General features: G+C 43.7%; 1 protein-coding gene across 1 annotated transcript in view; it reads right to left on the bottom strand.

The window, feature by feature from the left end:
* Positions 1-20,436, bottom strand: part of LOC120997231 (cytochrome P450 2K4-like) — a 91,324-nt gene that overhangs the window by 965 nt on the left and 69,923 nt on the right. Inside the window, exons 7-8 of the mRNA XM_040427226.1 lie at positions 11,246-11,430; positions 9,753-9,894 (exon numbers count right to left, since the gene is read on the bottom strand). Of these exons, the coding sequence (XP_040283160.1) occupies positions 9,753-9,894; positions 11,246-11,430 (327 nt within the window). The remainder of the gene's footprint in view (positions 1-9,752; positions 9,895-11,245; positions 11,431-20,436) is intronic.

The raw sequence follows: 20,436 nt of genomic DNA, 5'->3' as shown, positions 1-20,436 counted from the left end.
TGTAGCAGGGTTGGTGCCATGCATACATGGGCAGATTCCAGGTTTTACTAGGATTGGGGTGGCAAATGTCTGATAAATATGGGAAACATTCTCCACATTTATTAACTTGAGGGTGAAGTAGACAGAGAGCCCACTATATTTCTGTAGCCCAAGTGTTCACATACACCATGTGATAGTCTTGTAAGTCTAACAAGGTGGTGTTTCCCAACCAGTGTTTACTGAAACTTGAAATGGATGGTCTGGTTTAGAAAATTCATTAATACTGTATTAAGGAATTCTAAGGCAATTAATAAAGTGCATCAGTGAAAGGTTTTCATCAATTAGCCAGCAGATAGAATGGCTAAACAAAGCATCTCCTGCTTTGGAGTACCTTGCTTGGCTGTTGATTGTATAGACGTCCAGTTGACTTTAATTGAAATGGTGTAAATATAAATTTATTTTGTGGTTTCTTTCAGGTAAATTGAAAACTTCCCCCTCAGGCCTTATTCTCTCGTCAGTGTTCAGTCAGTTATTTCCATCAGTAATTGTGAGCCAAAACCAAGAGTGGAGGCTACACAGAGGTAAGGTATAAGGGAAAGATCAGCTCCCATTCAGTGTTTTCGACCCACACCTGGTTTTGGCTCATAATCACTGATAGAAATCACTGACCAAACAATGATTGTGTGACTAAAGCCTCACGTTTATGATTCGGTGTCTCAGCTGAAATAAACCCTCTGATCAATGTATTGTTCAGCGACCCATCTAAAAATTAGCAGTCCAAACTGGACAATCTCTTTAACCACCTCAGCCCCCAGTGCTTAAACACCCTGAAAGACCAGGCCACTTTTTACACTTCTGACCTACACTACTTTCACAGTTTATTGCTCGGTCATGCAACTTACCACCCAAATGAATTTTACCTCCTTTTCTTCTCACTAATAGAGCTTTCATTTGGTGGTATTTCATTGCTGCTGACATTTTTACTTTTTTTGTTATTAATCGAAATTTAACGATTTTTTTTGCAAAAAAAGGACATTTTTCACTTTCAGTTGTAAAATTTTGCAAAAAAAACGACATCCATATATAAATTTTGCTCTAAATTTATTGTTCTACATGTCTTTGATAAAAAAAAAATGTTTGGGTAAAAAAAAATGGTTTGGGTAAAAGTTATAGCGTTTACAATCTATGGTACAAAAATGTGAATTTCCGCTTTTTGAAGCAGCTCTGACTTTCTGAGCACCTGTCATGTTTCCTGAGGTTCTACAATGCCCAGACAGTACAAACACCCCACAAATGACCCCATTTCGGAAAGTACACACCCTAAGGTATTCGCTGATGGGCATAGTGAGTTCATAGAACTTTTTATTTTTTGTCACAAGTTAGCGGAAAATGATGATTTTTTTTTTTTTTTCTTACAAAGTCTCATATTCCACTAACTTGTGACAAAAAATAAAAAGTTCTATGAACTCACTATGCCCATCAGCGAATACCTTGGGGTCTCTTCTTTCCAAAATGGGGTCACTTGTGGGGTAGTTATACTGCCCTGGCATTCTAGGGGCCCAAATGTGTGGTAAGGAGTTTGAAATCAAATTCTGTAAAAAATGACCTGTTAAAACCGACAGGTGCTTTTTGGAATATGGGCCCCTTTGCCCACCTAGGCTGCAAAAAAGTGTCACACATCTGGTATCTCCGTACTCAGGAGAAGGTGGGGAATGTGTTTTGGGGTGTCATTTTATATATACCCATGCTGGGTGAGAGAAATATCTTGGCAAAAGACAACTTTTCCCATTTTTTTATACAAAGTTGGCATTTGACCAAGATATTTCTCTCACCCAGCATGGGTATATGTAAAAAGACACCCCAAAACACATTCCTCAACTTCTCCTGAATACAGAGATACCAGATGTGTGACACTTTTTTGCAGCCTAGGTGGGCAAAGGGGCCCATATTCCAAAGAGCACCTTTCGGATTTCACAGGTCATTTTTTACAGAATTTGATTTCAAACTCCTTACCACACATTTGGGCCCCTAGAATGCCAGGGCTGTATAACTACCCCACAAGTGACCCCATTTTGGAAAGAAGACACCCCAAGGTATTCCGTGAGGGGCATGGCGAGTTCCTAGAATTTTTTATTTTTTGTCACAAGTTAGTGGAAAATGATGATTTTTTTTTTTTTTTTTTCATACAAAGTCTCATATTCCACTAACTTGTGACAAAAAATAAAAACTTCCATGAACTCACTATGCCCATCAGCGAATACCTTTGGGTGTCTTCTTTCCAAAATGGGGTCACTTGTGGGGTAGTTATACTGCCCTGGCATTCTAGGGGCCCAAATGTGTGGTAAGGAGTTTAAAATCAAATTCAGTAAAAAATGACCTGTGAAATCCGAAAGGTGCTCTTTGGAATGTGGGCCCCTTTGCCCACCTAGGCTGCAAAAAAGTGTCACACATCTGGTATCTCCGTACTCAGGAGAAGTTGAGGAATGTGTTTTGGGGTGTCTTTGTACATATACCCATGCTGGGTGAGATAAATATCTTGGTCAAATGCCAACTTTGTATAAAAAAATGGGAAAAGTTGTCTTTTGCCAAGATATTTCTCTCACCCAGCATGGGTATATGTAAAATGACACCCCAAAACACATTCCCCACCTTCTCCTGAGTACGGAGATACCAGATGTGTGACACTTTTTTGCAGCCTAGGTGGGCAAAGGGGCCCATATTCCAAAGAGCACCTTTCGGATTTCACAGGTCATTTTTTACAGAATTTAATTTCAAACTCCTTACCACACATTTGGGCCCCTAGAATGCCAGGGCAGTATAACTACCCCACAAGTGACCCCATTTTGGAAAGAAGAGACCCCAAGGTATTCGCTGATGGGCATAGTGAGTTCATGGAAGTTTTTATTTTTTGTCACAAGTTAGTGGAATATGAGACTTTGTATGAAAAAAAATAAAAAAATAAAAATCATCATTTTCCACTAACTTGTGACAAAAAATAAAAAATTCTAGGAACTCACCATGCCCCTCACGGAATACCTTGGGGTGTCTACTTTCCAAAATGGGGTCACTTGTGGGGTAGTTATACTGCCCTGGCATTTTCCAGGGGCCCTAATGTGTGGTAAGTAGGTAAATGACCTGTGAAATCCGAAAGGTGCTCTTTGGAATGTGGGCCCCTTTGCCCACCTAGGCTGCAAAAAAGTGTCACACATCTGGTATCTCCGTACTCAGGAGAAGGTGGGGAATGTGTTTTGTGGTGTCATTTTACATATACCCATGCTGGGTGAGAGAAATATCTTGGCAAAAGACAACTTTTCCCATTTTTTTATACAAAGTTGGCATTTGACCAAGATATTTATCTCACCCAGCATGGGTATATGTAAAAAGACACCCCAAAACACATTCCTCAACTTCTCCTGAATACAGAGATACCAGATGTGTGACACTTTTTTGCAGCCTAGGTGGGCAAAGGGGCCCAAATTCCTTTTAGGAGGGCATTTTTAGACATTTGGATACCAGACTTCTTCTCACGCTTTGGGGCCCCTAAAATGCCAGGGCAGTATAAATACCCCACATGTGACCCCATTTTGGAAAGAAGACACCCCAAGGTATTCAATGAGGGGCATGGCGAGTTCATTGAAAAAAAAAATATTTGGCACAAGTTAGCGGAAATTGATTTTTTTGATTTTGTTCTCACAAAGTCTCCCTTTCCGCTAACTTGAGACAAAAATTTCAATCTTTCATGGACTCAATATGCCCCTCAGCGAATACCTTGGGGTGTCTTCTTTCCAAAATGGTGTTATTTGTGGGGTGTTTGTACTGCCCTGGCATTTGAGGGTCTCCGCAATCATTACATGTATGCCCAGCATTAGGAGTTTCTGCTATTCTCCTTATATTGAGCATACGGGTAATGAGATTTTTTTTTTCCGTTCAGCCTCTGGGCTGAAAGAAAAAAATGATCGGCACAGATTTCTTCATTCGCATCGATCAATGTGGATGAAAAAATCTCTGCCAAAAAAAGAAAAAGGAGGGGAAAGGCGTCTGCCAGGACATAGGAGCTCCGCTCAACATCCATACCCACTTCAGCTCGTATGCCCTGGCAAACCAGATTTCTCCATTCACATCAATCGATGTGGATGAATAAATCATTGCCGGGATTTTTTTTTTTATATATACAAAGTGTTTGCCAAAGTATATGAACACCGCCACCTCCTCAGCTCATATGCCTCGGCAAACGTATCTTTTACTGCAGAGGAGAAATCTCGTCTTGCAGCGCCGCATACACCGACTTGCGTGTAATCTGACAGCAGCGCAATGCTTCTGTCCAAATGCACATCAGTGCTGCAGCTGGTCGATCGGTTGGTCCACCTGGAAGGTAAAAAAAACAAAACAAAAAAGAAAAAACCAGGCCGCAAAGCAATAACTTTATTAACTTTAGAACAGAACATATTAACTTTTTTTAACTTTTTTAACTTTTTTACTTACCGGTAATTTTTTTTTTGTTTAGTTTTTTTTACCTTTATAGAACAAACCTCTCCTTCCCCATGGGACAATGTGCAAAGCGCAAATCGCCCAAAGATGTGGCGAAGTACGTTATGCACTTTATCCCAGGTGAAAGGAGAGGTTTGCAGCAGCTGAGAGTAAAAGGGCCCTAATAGCCCTGTGTGCCTGTCCTGTGAGATGCAATCCCTATGCTAGGTGTACCTGTGTGTGGTACTTCCGGAAACACTCACCAAAGCATAGGGCAGGGTGGTCAGGACAGTCAGGACAGAAATAGCGGGTGTCACGCCTTATTCCACTCCTGCTACAGACACGACATCTTTTTCGGGGTGACGGTTGGGTTGAGGTACCAGGAACGACACTGGGGAAATGTCGCTCGTGTAGACGGCTAACTACACTGGTGGATGGGGCCACGGAACCTCCTGGGTAAAGGAGGTTCTCGATGATCTCTTCCTGGAATTTGAGGAAAGATCGTGTTCTCCCAGCCTTACTGTAGAGAACAAAACTATTGTACAGCGCCAATTGAATTAAATATACAGACACCTTCTTATACCAGCGTCTGGTTCTGCGGGAAACTAAATACGGAGACAACATCTGGTCATTGAAGTCCACCCCTCCCATGAGCGCATTATAGTCGTGGACACAGAGGGGCTTTTCAATGACACGGGTTGCTCGCTCAATTTGGATTGTCGTGTCTGCGTGAATGGAGGAGAGCATGTAAACGTCACGCTTGTCTCTCCATTTCACCGCGAGCAGTTCTTCGTTACACAAGGCAGCCCTCTCCCCCCTTGCAAGACGGGTGGTTACAAGCCGTTGGGGGAAGCCCACGCGACTAGTTCGCGCGGTGCCACAGGCGCAAATCCGTTCTAGAAACAAATGCCTAAAGAGGGCCACACTTGTGTAAAAATTGTCCACATAAAGATGGTACCCCTTGCCGAATAAGGGTGACACCAAGTCCCAGACTGTCTTCCCACTGCTCCCCAGGTAGTCAGGGCAACCGACCGACTCCAGGGTCTGATCTTTTCCCTCATAGATCCGAAATTTGTGGGTATAGCCTGTGGCCCTTTCACAGAGCTTATACAATTTGACCCCATACCGGGCACGCTTGCTTGGGATGTACTGTTTGAAGCCAAGGCGCCCGGTAAAATGTATTAGGGACTCGTCTACGCAGATGTTTTGCTCGGGGGTATACAAATCTGCAAATTTCTGGTTGAAATGGTCTATGAGGGGCTGAATTTTGTGGAGCCGGTCAAAAGCTGGGTGGCCTCTGGGACGGGAGGTGGTGTTGTCGCTAAAATGCAGGAAACGGAGGATGGCCTCAAATCGTGCCCTGGACATAGCAGCAGAGAACATGGGCATGTGATGAATCGGGTGCGTTGACCAATATGACCGCAATTCATGCTTTTTTGCCAGGCCCATGTTGAGGAGAAGGCCCAAAAAAAATTTAAGTTCGGAAACTTGGACTGGTTTCCACCGGAAAGGCTGGGCATAAAAGCTTCCCGGGTTGGCGGATATAAATTGTGTGGCATACTGGTTGGTCTCTGCCACGACTAAGTCCAAGAGCTCCGCAGTCAAGAACAGCTCAAAAAATCCCAGGGCCGAACCAATTTGAGCCGTCTCAACCCGAACTCCAGACTGGGCGGTGAAAGGGGGAACTACAGGTGCGGCTGAAGTTGGTGACTGCCAATCAGGGTTTGCCAGCACCTCAGGGATTCTAGGGGCTCTACGGGCCTGTCTGTGCGGTGGCTGCGACGGGGTAACTAGTGCACGTGCCACCGTACCAGCTTCAACTGCCCTTCTGGTGCTCGCCACGTCACCATGTTGTACGGCAGTGCTGGTACTACAGTAGGTGAACCCGATTTTGTGTCAATCTCGCTCTCTTTCTCGGCGAGATTGAGCACCTACGAGCCCCATCGCGGGAGCCAGCGCCGAGCTGGCTTGCCGCGATGGAGACAGAGCCGTCATAGAAGCGACGGGAGATCCGACTTGGATTCCCGCCAATTCTACACGTGTGCGGCGTTTGTTATGAATCCTGAGGGGGAAGTCCCCGCCGGATTTTAAATAAAAATCCGGCCTGGGTCCCCCCCTCAGGAGCATACCGGGCCCTTAGGTCTGTTATGGGTTGTAAGGAGAGCCCCCCCTACGCCGAAAAAAACGGCGTAGGGGGTCCCCCTACAATCCATACCAGACCCGTATCCAAAGCACGCTACCCGGCCAGCCAGGAAGGGAGTGGGGACGAGCGAGCGCCCCCCCCCCCTCCTGAGCCGTACCAGGCTGCATGCCCTCAACATGGGGGGGTTGGGTGCTCTGGGGCAGGGGGCGCACTGCGGCCCCCCACCTCAGAGCACCCTGTCCCCATGTTGATGAGGACAGGGCCCCTTCCCGACAACCCTGGCCGTTGGTTGTCGGGGTATGCGGGCGGGAGGCTTATCGGAATCTGGGAGCCCCCTTTAATAAGGGGGCCCCCAGATACCGGCCCCCCACCCTAAGTGAATGAGTATGGGGTACATCGTACCCCTACCCATTCACCTGCAAGAAAAGTGGTAAAAACACAAATAAACCACACAGTGTATTAAAATATTTTATTTTTCTGCTCCGGAGGCCGCCCCCTGTCTTCTTTATTAGCTCTTTTACCAGGGGGGGCTCTTCTTCTTCCGCTATCCCGACGGGTCTTCTCCGCTATCCGGGGGGTCTTCTCAACTCTCCGGGGTTCTCCTTCTGTCTTCTCCGCTATCCGGGGGGTCTTCTCAACTCTCCGGGGTTCTCCTTCTGTCTTCTCCGCTATCCGGGGGGGTCTTCTCAACTCTCCGGGGTTCTCCTTCTGTCTTCTCCTTCTGTCTTGTTGACTCGGCGCACCCCGGTTCTTCGTCTCGCGAGACGTCTCGCGAGACGAAGAACCGGGGTGCGCCGAGTCTCGCGAGACGAAGAACCGGGGTGCGCCGAGTCAACAAGACAGAAGGAGAAGACAGAAGGAGAACCCCGGAGAGTTGAGAAGACCCCCCCGGATAGCGGAGAAGACAGAAGGAGAACCCCGGAGAGTTGAGAAGACCCCCCGGATAGCGGAGAAGACAGAAGGAGAACCCCGGAGAGTTGAGAAGACCCCCCGGATAGCGGAGAAGACCCGTCGGGATAGCGGAAGAAGAAGAGCCCCCCCCTGGTAAAAGAGCTAATAAAGAAGACAGGGGGCGGCCTCCGGAGCAGAAAAATAAAATATTTTAATACACTGTGTGGTTTATTTGTGTTTTTACCACTTTTCTTGCAAGTGAATGGGTAGGGGTACGATGTACCCCATACTCATTCACTTAGGGTGGGGGGCCGGTATCTGGGGGCCCCCTTATTAAAGGGGGCTCCCAGATTCCGATAAGCCTCCCGCCCGCATACCCCGACAACCAACGGCCAGGGTTGTCGGGAAGGGGCCCTGTCCTCATCAACATGGGGACAGGGTGCTCTGAGGTGGGGGGCCGCAGTGCGCCCCCTGCCCCAGAGCACCCAACCCCCCCATGTTGAGGGCATGCAGCCTGGTACGGCTCAGGAGGGGGGGGGGGGGCGCTCGCTCGTACCCACTCCCTTCCTGGCTGGCCGGGTAGCGTGCTTTGGATACGGGTCTGGTATGGATTGTAGGGGGACCCCCTATGCCGTTTTTTTCGGCGTAGGGGGGGCTCTCCTTACAACCCATAACAGACCTAAGGGCCCGGTATGCTCCTGAGGGGGGGACCCAGGCCGGATTTTTATTTAAAATCCGGCGGGGACTTCCCCCTCAGGATTCATAACAAACGCTGCACACGTGTAGAATTGGCGGGAATCCAAGTCGGATCTCCCGTCGCTTCTATGACGCGCTTGCTGGGATGTGCTGTCACTATTCCAGTGAGTGCGAGATCTCGGCACCATGTTGTCGAGTATCAGCGCGACGCTGTCGTGCTAAAAGCACAATCTCACAAACACCTACTGTAGGTCCAGGGAGGGCTGCGCTGCTGGTGTATGCCTCACCACGTGATCCGGCAGCGACAGCCCCACTCTGCTGCTCTTGAAGCGGATCCTGCATAACCTGTGGTCTAGCGACACGGGGCCGGGTACGCCTGGTGCTGCCAGGGACCTCCACCTCCTCGTTCGAACTTTGGGTCAGAGAGCCACTGCTTTCCACAGGTTCATATTCTGACCCGCTAGATTCATCAGATGAGGGTTCCCACTCCTCATCCGACTGGGTCAGAATCCTGTAGGACTCTTCAGAAGAATACCCCCTGTTTGACATTTTGGACTACTAAATTTAGGGGTATTCCCTGAGACTACCCAAGAAAAAAAGCAAGCCTGTCTTACAAAGGGGAGGCTAGCGAAGTACCGGAGGCCGCTGCGGTTGATAAAAAATATCAAAACAGATTTTTTTATCGCCGCAGTGCGTGTAAAATGAATGTGCAGTGATCAAAAAATATATATTTTTTGTCACTGCGGTGGGGCGGGCGTGGGTGAACTGCGTTTTGGGTGGAGGGCGAACTAAAGTGACACTAATACTATTATAGATCTGACCGTGATCAGTTTTGATCACTTACAGATACTATAAAAGTACAAATGCTGATTAGCGATACGCTATTCAGCGAATAAAAGTGACTGCGGTGCGGTGGGGTGGGCGCTAACTGACGCTAACTACCTAACCAAGGGGCCTAAACTATCCCTAAAACCTAACAGCCAATACCAGTGAAAAAAAAAAAGTGACAGTTTACACTGATCACTTTTTTTCCTTTCACTAGTGATTGACAGGGGCGATCAAAGGGGTGATCAAAGGGTTAATTGGGGTGCAGGGGGGTGATCAGGGGCTAAGGTGTAGTGTTGGTGTACTCACAGTTCAGTCTGCTTCTCTGCTGGATCCAACCGACGAAAAGGACCAGCAGAGAAGCAGAGAAGCCATATAACAGATCATATTTACTAATATGATCTGTTATATGACTTGTGATTGGATTTTTCGAAAATCGCCAGCCTGCCAGCCAATGATCGCTGCTAGCAGGCTGGTGACGAACTTCTTCTTTGAATTTTGCCGGCCCGCGATGCGCATGCGCGGGCCGGCTTTGAGCGAAATCTCGCGTCTCGCGAGATGACGCGTATATGCGTGATTGTGCGCAGCGCTGCCACCTCCGGAACGCGAATCTGCGTACAGCGGTCCGGAGGTGGTTAAAGAGTAATAATACCTGCTGAGAACAATGCTGCAATGATTGTTTTGATGACCGATTATGAATTGACCATAGGATTCAAGAATTAGGCCACTGATAGTTCTAATGTCATGTTACCTGCTGAAAAGGGCATGAAAGCAGGATTCTTGACAAACTGGCCTTCTGAATCAAGGAAATGTTCAGGGAAGAAGGATTGTGGTTTCTCAAACTGTGTTCTATCATATAAAACTGATTCCAGAAGCGGAATAACGTATGTGCCCTAGAAAAGGAAATAATAAATGTAACAGATCTCATGTTAAGCATAAACATTATTCATCTTTAGATCATAATTAAAGGGGTTTTAAGGTACTTTAATATGTGTGGTCTATCCTCAGAATAGGCCATCAATATATGGGAGCGATGTAGCAGTAATCAGTACCATCCTCTACATAAATGGATGGAACTATGTAGTTCCAACTTTGACTTTTGGCACCAGAGCTACTGCAGAACAGCTGTTTGCTTCCCTAGTTGATTAGATATTCATTTACCTCAGGATAGACCATCAATAATAAAGTATCTGAGATCATCTTTAATGATGAATAAAGCTAGCTATACACTGCCCATTTTGGTGTGACCAGTCAGCCACCCAGCTGATGTGTATGGGTACCCAATGGCAGATATTGGGGGATATAAGGACTGGACAATTGTATTTCAGCTGTCAGATCCTTTGGTTCTCGGAGAGATAAGCCACCGTATGAGGTGATTTGCAGTATACTCTCCCTGTTCAGGATACATGCATGCTTTACCTAGTTGAGTACATTTGAATGGGGGAGTTGGGAGAAATAGCTGTCAGGTTACTAAGCAATTGTCTTACAACTATCTAACCCTAACCAGATCCAAGAAGAATGACCTGGGCTACAAAAGGCTAAAAAAAAAAAAAGAAAAATGTAAAAGATGTCATGTTTAAAGACTACCTGCAGTGATAATAACTCAAGGACCGGTGTCATGTATGGTTGCCCAGGCAAGCTGACCACCTGCATTCTCTCATTGTCTTGTTTAGACTTCTGGGGGGAGGTGTGGTGAGAAGTGACATTGCTCAATTGTGCCAACCTCAACTAGTTATGTATTAGCTCAGCATTCTGTGCCTTCACTGCTGTCCTTATGCATGGGCACCAGGCTCCCTCACTCCCCCCTGCTGCCGTGCACTGCCTGCCTTTAACTTTGGACTTCGATTACGGACATTGCTCGATTGCCGTCTGCCTATGACCTTGGACTTCGATTACAGACTTTGCTTGATCACGGCCTTCTCTAACTCCGGACTTCCTGTCATGTCTCTTCCTTTGGGGTTTTGCACTGGTATCTCTGACCCCGAGGTCAGCTGCCACTGGCCCAGGGACTGTCCTGGAGTGGTACCTGGTGACTACCCTAATGGCCCAAGCCTATCCTCTCCATCAGAGGCTCTAGTGAAGACCAGGTAGTTACTTAGCCACGCACCTCCAGAGTATAGCCAGTCAATGGCGCAGTGGGTCCACACCCGCTTGCATAACATTATGACAGTAAGTGAAGAGTGAACCATAGCATCATTGCTATAGCCAGTTTGTCCCCAAACAAAAAACAGCAAGAACACTTACTTTTGGTAGATGGTAGCCTTGAAATACAACATCTCTGGTAGTTTCTCGAGGAAGATTCATTGGTACAATATTAGCAGATCTCTGAGTCTCATGAATCACGGCAGTGGTGTAGGGCATAGCCTTACGATGGTCAATCCGTGGCACCGCTGTTCCAATCACCGTATCAATTTCATCATGTACTCGTTCTAATACATGTAGTTTTTGAAAAAGAAAAATTATCCTAGTATCTATAAAGTGCTGGATTGATATTTTCTTTTGTCTGATGCTGTAAACACAAATGCTATTATTCCATTAATTGTTTAATCCAGTATGTTTCACGGTGTATGAAGGATCTTCGATGATCCCCCTCCTCTAACCTTCTCTATCCGCTGTACTTTTAACACATTCACAGTGCCCCATATTCCTTTTCAAAATGGCTTGAAACCATTAATGGAATAATAGCATCTGTGTTCATAGCATCAGACAAATGCTTTCTAATTTTCATCTTCACCCCTTAGTATCCAGGCGATTTTCCATTTTTTCATTTTAGTTTTTTTTACTCCCAGCCTTCCCAAAGCCATAACTTTTCTCCATTCACATAACTTTATGAGGGCTTGTTTTTTGTCGGATAAATTGTATTTTCTAATGGCACCAATTACGGTTGCATAAAATGTAGTTGGAAGTGGGGAAAAAAATTCCAAATGGAGTGGAAAATCCAGCCACATTTTTATGTTTTTTTCATTACATCAATATATTCTTACCACCATAACTTTTTTATTTTTATGTGTATGGAACTGTGTGAGAGCTAATTTTTTTCAGTGTGATCTGTACTTGTCATTCATACCAAAGTGTGAGAAGTGTGAAGCATTTTTTTAGTCACTTTTTATTGAATTTGATGTGGTAGGCAAAGCGACCAAAAAACAGCTAATTGGCCATTTTGACTTTTTTTCTGTTTAACTTTTTGCCGTATGGGATAAAAAAAAAATTATATTTTAATATTAAGGACATTTTCACGCACGACGATGCCCATGATGTTTATTTGTTTAATTGTTTATATATTTTAATTGTAATTTTGGGGAAATGGGGATGATTTGAGTTTTTATGTTTTTCTTTTTTTTTATATTTTTAAAATTAATTTTTCTTTTTAATAGCACTCCTCGGGAACATGAACAAGGAATCATTATCTCATAGACGCCAAAGCATTAGCCACAGGTAGGGTCTTCATAGGAACTTACGTGTGGCAGCCTCGGATCATTAAGGAGTACAGAGGCTGCCGCACACACCATCTCCTGGTTTTTATTCTCACAGGTGTCGTGGTCACATTTGACCTCGGCATCTGAGGAGTTAAATGTGTGTGATTGACATTATTGTGGATCAAATACATTAAGCCCGAGTGTCTGCTGCTTTAAACTCGTGAGCGGGCACCATCTTTGAATCCCGACCACGATGTACAGGGTGGGCCATTTATATGGATACACCTTAATAAAATGGGAATGGTTGGTGTTATTAACTTCCTGTTTGTGGCACATTAGTATATGTGAGGGGGGAAACTTTTCAAGATGGGTGGTGACCATGGCGGCCATTTTGAAGTCGACCATTTTGAATCCAACTTTTGTTTTTTCAATAGGAAGAGGGTCATGTGACACATCAAACGTATTAGGAATTTCACAAGAAAAACAATGGTGTGCTTGGTTTTAACGTAACTTTATTCTTTCATGAGTTATTTACAAGTTTCTGACCACTTATAAAATGTGTTCAATGTGCTGCCCATTGTGTTGGATTGTCAATGCAACCCTCTTCTCCCAATCATCACACACTAATAGCAACACCGCAGGAGAAATGCTAGCACAGGCTTCCAGTATCCGTAGTTTCAGGTGCTGCACATCTTGCATCTTCACAGCATAGACGATTGCCTTCAGATGATACGAGATGTGCAGCACCTGAAACTACGGATACTGGAAGCCTGTGCTAGTATTTCTCCTGCGGTGTTGCTATCAGTGTGTGAAGAGTGGGAGAAAAGGGTTGCATTGATAATCCAACACAATAGGCAGCACATTGAACACATTTTATAAGTGGTCAGAAACTTGTAAATAACTCATGAAAGAATAAAGTTACGTTAAAACCAAGCACACCATTGTTTTTCTTGTGAAATTCCCAATAAGTTTGATGTGTCAAATGACCCTCTTCCTATTGAAAAACAAAAGTTGGATTCAAAATGGCTGACTTCAAAATGGCCGCCATGGTCACCACCCATCTTGAAAAGTTTCCCCCCTCACATATAATAATGTGCCACAAACAGGAAGTTAATATCACCAACCATTCCCATTTTATTAAGGTGTATCCATATAAATGGCCCACCCTGTATATATTTGTAAGGCAGTCAGGAACGGGAAAAAGCTACCTACAAATGTTGCGGATTTATGCACATTTTTTCTGTGCGGATTCTCGTTCAGAAAAACTGCTGCGTAGTGCAGTACCAGCAATGTGTACAACATTAAACAAATCTCATGTACACTTTACGGATGAAATCTGTGCCAGAAACCGTTGTTTTGCATTGCAGGTTTTTTGTGCTTTTTGGGTACAGAAACACACAGAAATCCACAAGGAAATTTGTGTGGATCCTCTGCATGTTCACCCGCACCCATCTGCATGTACCCTTAAATCGCTGGCTAGATTTTGATCCAAAATTTTTCACAATGCTAACAAGCTGATTACATTGTTGTATCGTGGCCCACCCGATCGACTATGTAGAGGTTTGTTTATTTTTCTCATTAAATTTAGTTATCTAATCATCTAACAGGGTACAATTGCTGGACTGTTTGATTACATTGTTGACTGTAAGTAGTAACGAATATGTGTCAGGTTGTGCCCTTTCTAGTTTTTTTATATTTTTTATTTCATCTTTCTTCCTTACATAGTACAGCATTTGGCCTTCCAATAAAATACTTCTATGAATAGGAGCAACAATATCTTTTGTGTACTGTAACATTCATGTTGGATACCCTTTTTGTCCTAATTTCATGCAAATCTCCTGTTATTTTAGAAAAATAGTCAAATCTGAGCCTTTTCTCTTCCTCCTTATAAGTTCTCCTATAGGAATGTTTTTTTTTTGACATGACTTCCTCATTAGCGAAGAATAAGGCTACTTTCACACTTGCGTTAAACTTTTCCGGTATTGAGTTCCGTCCTAGGGGCTCAATACTGGAAAAAAACTGAGTTTTATCCTAATGCATTCTGAATGGAGAGAAATCCATTCAGTATGCATCAGGATGTCTTCAGTTCAGTCACTGTACGGTTTTTGGACGGAGAAAATACTGCAGAATGCTTTGGTATTTTCTCCGTCCAAAATTCTGAAACACTTGCCGGAATGCTGGGTCCGGCATTATTTTCCATTCAAATGCATTAATGCCGGATCCGGCCCCAAGTGTTCCGGAAAAACGGATCTGGTTTTGCGGTCTGCGCAGACCTTTAAAAATGTGAAAAAGATAAATACCTGATCCGTTTTTCCAGAAGACAACCGGAGAGACGGATCCTGTATTGCCTTGTGACCTAGCCTCACCACAACAAACTGTTCTCAGAGATGTCAAAATGAAATCAAACCAGAAAAATTGTTCCCAAACTGGTTGTCCACATATCAACCATATCTAGATTTTCTGCTGCCTGAGGCAAAACTGATATGACGCCCACCCCCCCATGCCAAATTCTCAACCTAACCCCTTCCCTCCAGCCTTCCAGTTAAAGGTATACTTTGAAAACATTACATATCGAGCTACAAAAAATGATTTGGTTAATATAGCGATACAGTTGAATATGCAGAGATGAATACTTCCACAAAGAAAGCTCTCATTGCCCAAAGCATTTCCGCTGCCGCCCACTTGTCCTGGTGCTGCCTGAGGCAATCGCCTCACCTGGCCTCATTGGCGGTGCATCCTGATACCAACACTTAATACGGCCCAGATTTGTGCGTGTGCAGAGCTGAGACTTCTATGCATGTAGCGCCAATCACATGAGCGGGACAGCGATCACTTGTGCCAGCACCAGGAGCACTGCAAAACAGCCGCACAGACAGGGGTCTATACCTATTCCTCTCAACCTTATTAACCTTTAAAGCGCCTGGTACATTAAAAAGTGCCAATCAGATTGAGAACCATATTAAATATACAGTACCGAACAATAAACTAATTGATCGAATATGTGAACAGAATGACAAGGCCTACAATACTCTGCACAGTTACTATGCATACTAGGTGCTCTCCGTAATGAGAAAGAGGACCCCCCAGACAACATGTATAACCAATTAATCCAGAGTAGCATACTAGGCTCTCCCTCTCCTTCCAAAGGGACTACGCACTAAACTGTAACCTACCTCCATGTTATAGGCACGGGTAACAGAGTTTACTAAGTGGTTTCGGACACAAGCACTTATGGTAAAAATAGGAAAATACAAAGGCACAAGCCAAGAACACCATAACGTCACAAAACTTCCTCATCTGTCTCAATACGGTCTAGACAAATTAATTATGAAGAAATATCATGCTTCCACAGGTGCGCAAGCTTCTACCCCTAAAGGGGCTGTACCAAAAACAACATGCACACAAGAGAGAGACAGCGACAATGAAGACGCCACAGAACCTATGGCGGAACTTCCATTATCCAGATCCTTCATTTCTAGAGCTCTATCAGATGCACTAAATCCAGTATTGGAAGAACTGTCTGAGATCAAAAGAGAAATGAGACAGATTGGTAGCAGAGTTGAAGCACTTGAAACCACCCAAACTGCCATTACTAATTATACTAAACAAGCATCTGACACCTTCTCAAAATATCAACAACACATCAATCATCTTCATGACTATATAGAAGATCAAGATAACAGAGGCAGAAGGAACAAAATTCGCTTCCGAGGAATACCTGAATCTGTCGCTAATAAAGCAATACCAAAAGCAGTAGAGGAGATATGTAAGTCTCTGTTAGAAGATAACACAGCAGGCTCTATAACCATTGAAAGGGCTCACAGAGCTTTACGCCCCAAACCAAAAGCTGGTGAACCTCCTAGAGATGTAATTTGCAAACTTCAGAACTTTGCACAGAAAGAAGCAATAATGAAAAAAGCTAGAGAACTGGAAAGTATTGAATATGAAGACTCAAAAATCCAACTCTTCCAAGACCTAGCATCTCTTACTTTAAATAAAAGACGCATGCTAAAGCCATTTACGGATTATCTAAGACACAAAAGAATTGCCTTCCGCTGGCTGTTCCTCTTTGGTATGTTAATAACCTGGAGGGAGAAGAGATATGTCATAAGAACACCAAGAGACCTACCAGATGTCCTTGCGGCCTTAGGAATAGATGACATAGATATCCCAGACTGGTCCATGGCCACTGATGTTCTCATACCACCAGAGATTCCGCCTTCGACCACCTGGGAAACAGTCCTCTCAAGCAAAGCTCAGAAGAACAAAAGGAGGCAAGGGAAGATGACACCAAGACGTCTTATCGCAGATGACGATTGAAGATATTTAGAAAAATGGTCCTGGACTTTCTCTACCTCCCTCTAGGGGAGCTCCACTTGAAGAGCTAAAACTCTCCTCACTCCCTCACACTGAAGAGTAGACATTATGTCCTCTTTTTTTTGGTCCTGGTCTGCGGCATGGGCTTTCCTACCTTTCTCTATTTCCCATCCCTCCCTCCTCTCCGTACCTCAACCTTTCCTACCTCCCCCCCCCCTTCATACATTAGCCCTAACTCACCAGGCTAAATAATTTTTGTGATTACATTAAGATATGGGTGGGATGCCCCTGCTGCACATCCGGACCACCCCCTCACCCCCTGGGCCACATGAGCTGGCTCAACACAATTCTTATAATATCATTACGTTCCTATCTACAAGTTTAGTATTGAAATACTTAATGTCACCTGTGTCGTACTCATTAAGGACAAAATTTTGAAATATAATATGTTATACGGTTATATATGTAGGTCTTTCTCTCAGACCTATATAAAAACCCCTGTTACCAATCACTCTCACACAAGGGTCATGACCTTTGTGAAATGGTTGTCACTGAATATGCTATTTGTTAACCTTTGTTCTGTTTTTCATTTATTTAGATAGGATTTACCCTACTCCCCTTCCTTACCAAATCCTTTACCTAAAGTACCACCTCATGATATCAGACGCCTCAACATACTTCCCAGTATGCCCTGGAATACCTCACCTGTGAGTAAAACAGCAACATACGATCACACACATAGAAATATGGACTTCCTAAAATTAAACACTATGTCAGATAGAGAAGGGAGATACATAATGGTAAAGGGTAGAATTAACACTCAACTATATACCTTGGTTAATATTTATGCCCCTAACATTGCACAAAAAAACTGGTTTGACAAATTCTGGCTAGAGTTTGAATCCTTCCGAGAAGGGATAGTCGTAGTAGATGGTGACTTCAACCTGACCCTCAATCCACGCACAGATTCCTCAACAGGAAAATCAGCAGTACCAAATAAATTGCTGATTTCCATAAAAAGATCCATACATAAAAGTTCCCTAGTAGATGTATGGAGAGCGCTTAACCCAAAAGAAAAAGATTTGACCCACTACTCAGCCCCACATAAATAATACCAAAGACTGGACTATATTTTCTTTCCTACTACTAACCTTCACCTCTGCCAAGAAGCTAAAATTGGCCCCATTATACATTCAGATCATGCACCAGTGTTCCTCACTTTTAAACCTCCAAACTCATTTCCCAAGAGCTTTAACTGGCGCCTGAACAAAACATTACTTAGCTCCACAAACATAAAAACTGCCATAAAAAAAAATTTAAGGAATATTTTAAAGATAATAATCAAGGAGAGACCTCCCACAATTTGCATGAGAAGCTCACAAAGCAGTTATAATAGGGGAGTTTATATCTCTTGCTTCCAACTCAAACAAAGGCAAAAAAAGACAAACAAATTACTCTCCAAGATCTCAAAGCTAGAATGCTCCCATAAACATCTCAAGAAGAGGGACATCCTAGAAAAACTCAATGCAACTAGAGAAGAGTTGAAAACTCATCTTAATGCCCAATCAGAAAAAATATATTTGGCACTGAAACAAAAAATTTTTGCTCATGGCAATAGACCTACCAAATTCATGCTGGCTTAACTACGCCAACAAAAGCGCAAATCTAGGATCCTGACAATTAAGACGAATAGGGACCAGATCCATAGAGAGGATACATCCATTGCCCAGGCTTTCCATGATTTCTACTCAGAACTATATAACATCAATGCAGCAGAGTCAGATGAGACTAAACAAAATAAATCTAAACTTACCTCTGATTTCCTGCAGAAGTTAAAATGACCAACTATCAGTTTAAACCAGGCAAGCAAATTATGCTCACCAATATCTGCTAAAGAGATCATGGATACCCTGAAATCAATCGCCAAGGGGAAGTCTCCAGGCCCAGACGGCCTTCCTGCCATATACTACACAACATTCCAAGATATACTTGTCCCATACATGGTTCAAGTCTTTAACGCTGCATTAGGAGGAACACCCTTTACCCCCCAAACACTGAGTGCTCATATTACACTGATTCCCAAACCCCAAAAAGATCATACCCTCTGCTCAAGTTATAGGCCCATGTCCTTATTAAACTTGGATCTTAAAATCTATGCCAGAATTCTGTCAGCCAGGATAAAACCCTTACTTCAAGACCTAATCCATCCAGATCAATCAGGTTTTGTCCCAGGTAGAGAAGGGAAAGATGGAATGTACAAAATCATCAATGCTATTGTTCTAGCCAAATGCCGTAAGACACCTATTGTACTGCTCGGGACAGATGCAGAGAAAGCATTTGATAGAGTGGCCTGGCCCTTTATCACTAGTACCCTGCAAAAATTTGGATTCGCAGATCCGTTCATTAAAGAAATTTTCTCAATGTACGCATCTCCTTGTGCCTACGAAAAGGTTAATGATACCCTGTCCCGAGCAGTACATATAAATAATGGCACTAGACAAGGCTGCCCACTTTCCCCATTATTATTCATCTTATCATTAGAACCTCTGCTACAATCCATTCGGCAGAATTCTGAGATTGGCGGCCTAAGATGTTGTGACTTGGAGATAAAACAAGCAGCATATGCTGATGACCTTTTAGTGGAGTAAACATTCCTCCTGATCTCAACAAGCTATATAACTTAAATTTTAAACCACTCCTAAACTCCCTACCAGACATATTAAGCTCTTGGACACCCACCTTTATATCATGGCTAGGAAGAAAAAACATTTTCAACACCCTAATTCTCCCTAAACTTACCTCATACAAGTGCTCCCAATTAAACTTCCAAAACATTTCCAAAAGACCTTCAGGAAAATATGTTCCAATTATGTTTGGGGCAAAATTAAACCAAGGATCTCCTACAAAATCCTTCAACTACCTATTACCAAAGGAGGAATTGGCATTCCTTCATTATCCAGATATATTACAGCTACCCACCTTAGTAGGATTATTGACTGGGTAAGACGCCCGAAACACAAACTTTGGATAAAAATGTAAGAAGAAATAACTAGATAACTAGATACCCACTAAGAGGCCTAGTCCTCACGGATCCATTAAATGCCCCTGCCACAAATAAAGACAACATATTAGTTCATGCTACACTGTCCTTATGGAGGGTAAAATCCCTGAGAGATGCCTGTTCAAAGTACCCCTCCCCACTATTAAACCTTAGCGACTGCCTCATCACAGCGGGAGAAGGCTATAAAACATTACCAATTCAAATACGCAGCTCCAATGTAGTTCCTGCAGACCTTTTAGACTCAGATGGGAGCATACTAGATTTACAAACCATGAGAGAAAGATTTGAGACCTCACATCTCAATAACCTACACTACAACATTATATCAAAAACCCTAAAACAAGTGATGTCCCCAGATTACCAGTTAAGAGAACCATCATGGTTTGAAAAACTAACATCACAGACCCAGTTCCCAAAAAAACTTACGCACACCATAAGTCAGAATCTACTTCAAAATGAAACCCCGAGCTCTCTATACTTCTTAAGAGAATGGGAGAGAGATTTGAACATCAAACTCACAAAAGAAGACATCAAAATGATATTAATATCACCAAAACTGTCCTCGAGATGCTCCAACATCCAAGAAAACACATACAAAGTAATCTCCAGATGGTATCTTACACCTGTTAGGTAAAGCCAGA

Source organism: Bufo bufo, chromosome 4, assembly GCF_905171765.1.
Source record: "Bufo bufo chromosome 4, aBufBuf1.1, whole genome shotgun sequence".
NCBI classification, from domain to species: domain Eukaryota; kingdom Metazoa; phylum Chordata; class Amphibia; order Anura; family Bufonidae; genus Bufo; species Bufo bufo.
The sequence above is the reverse complement of the archived record's forward strand: the minus strand, read 5'-3'. Positions and strand labels throughout refer to the sequence as shown.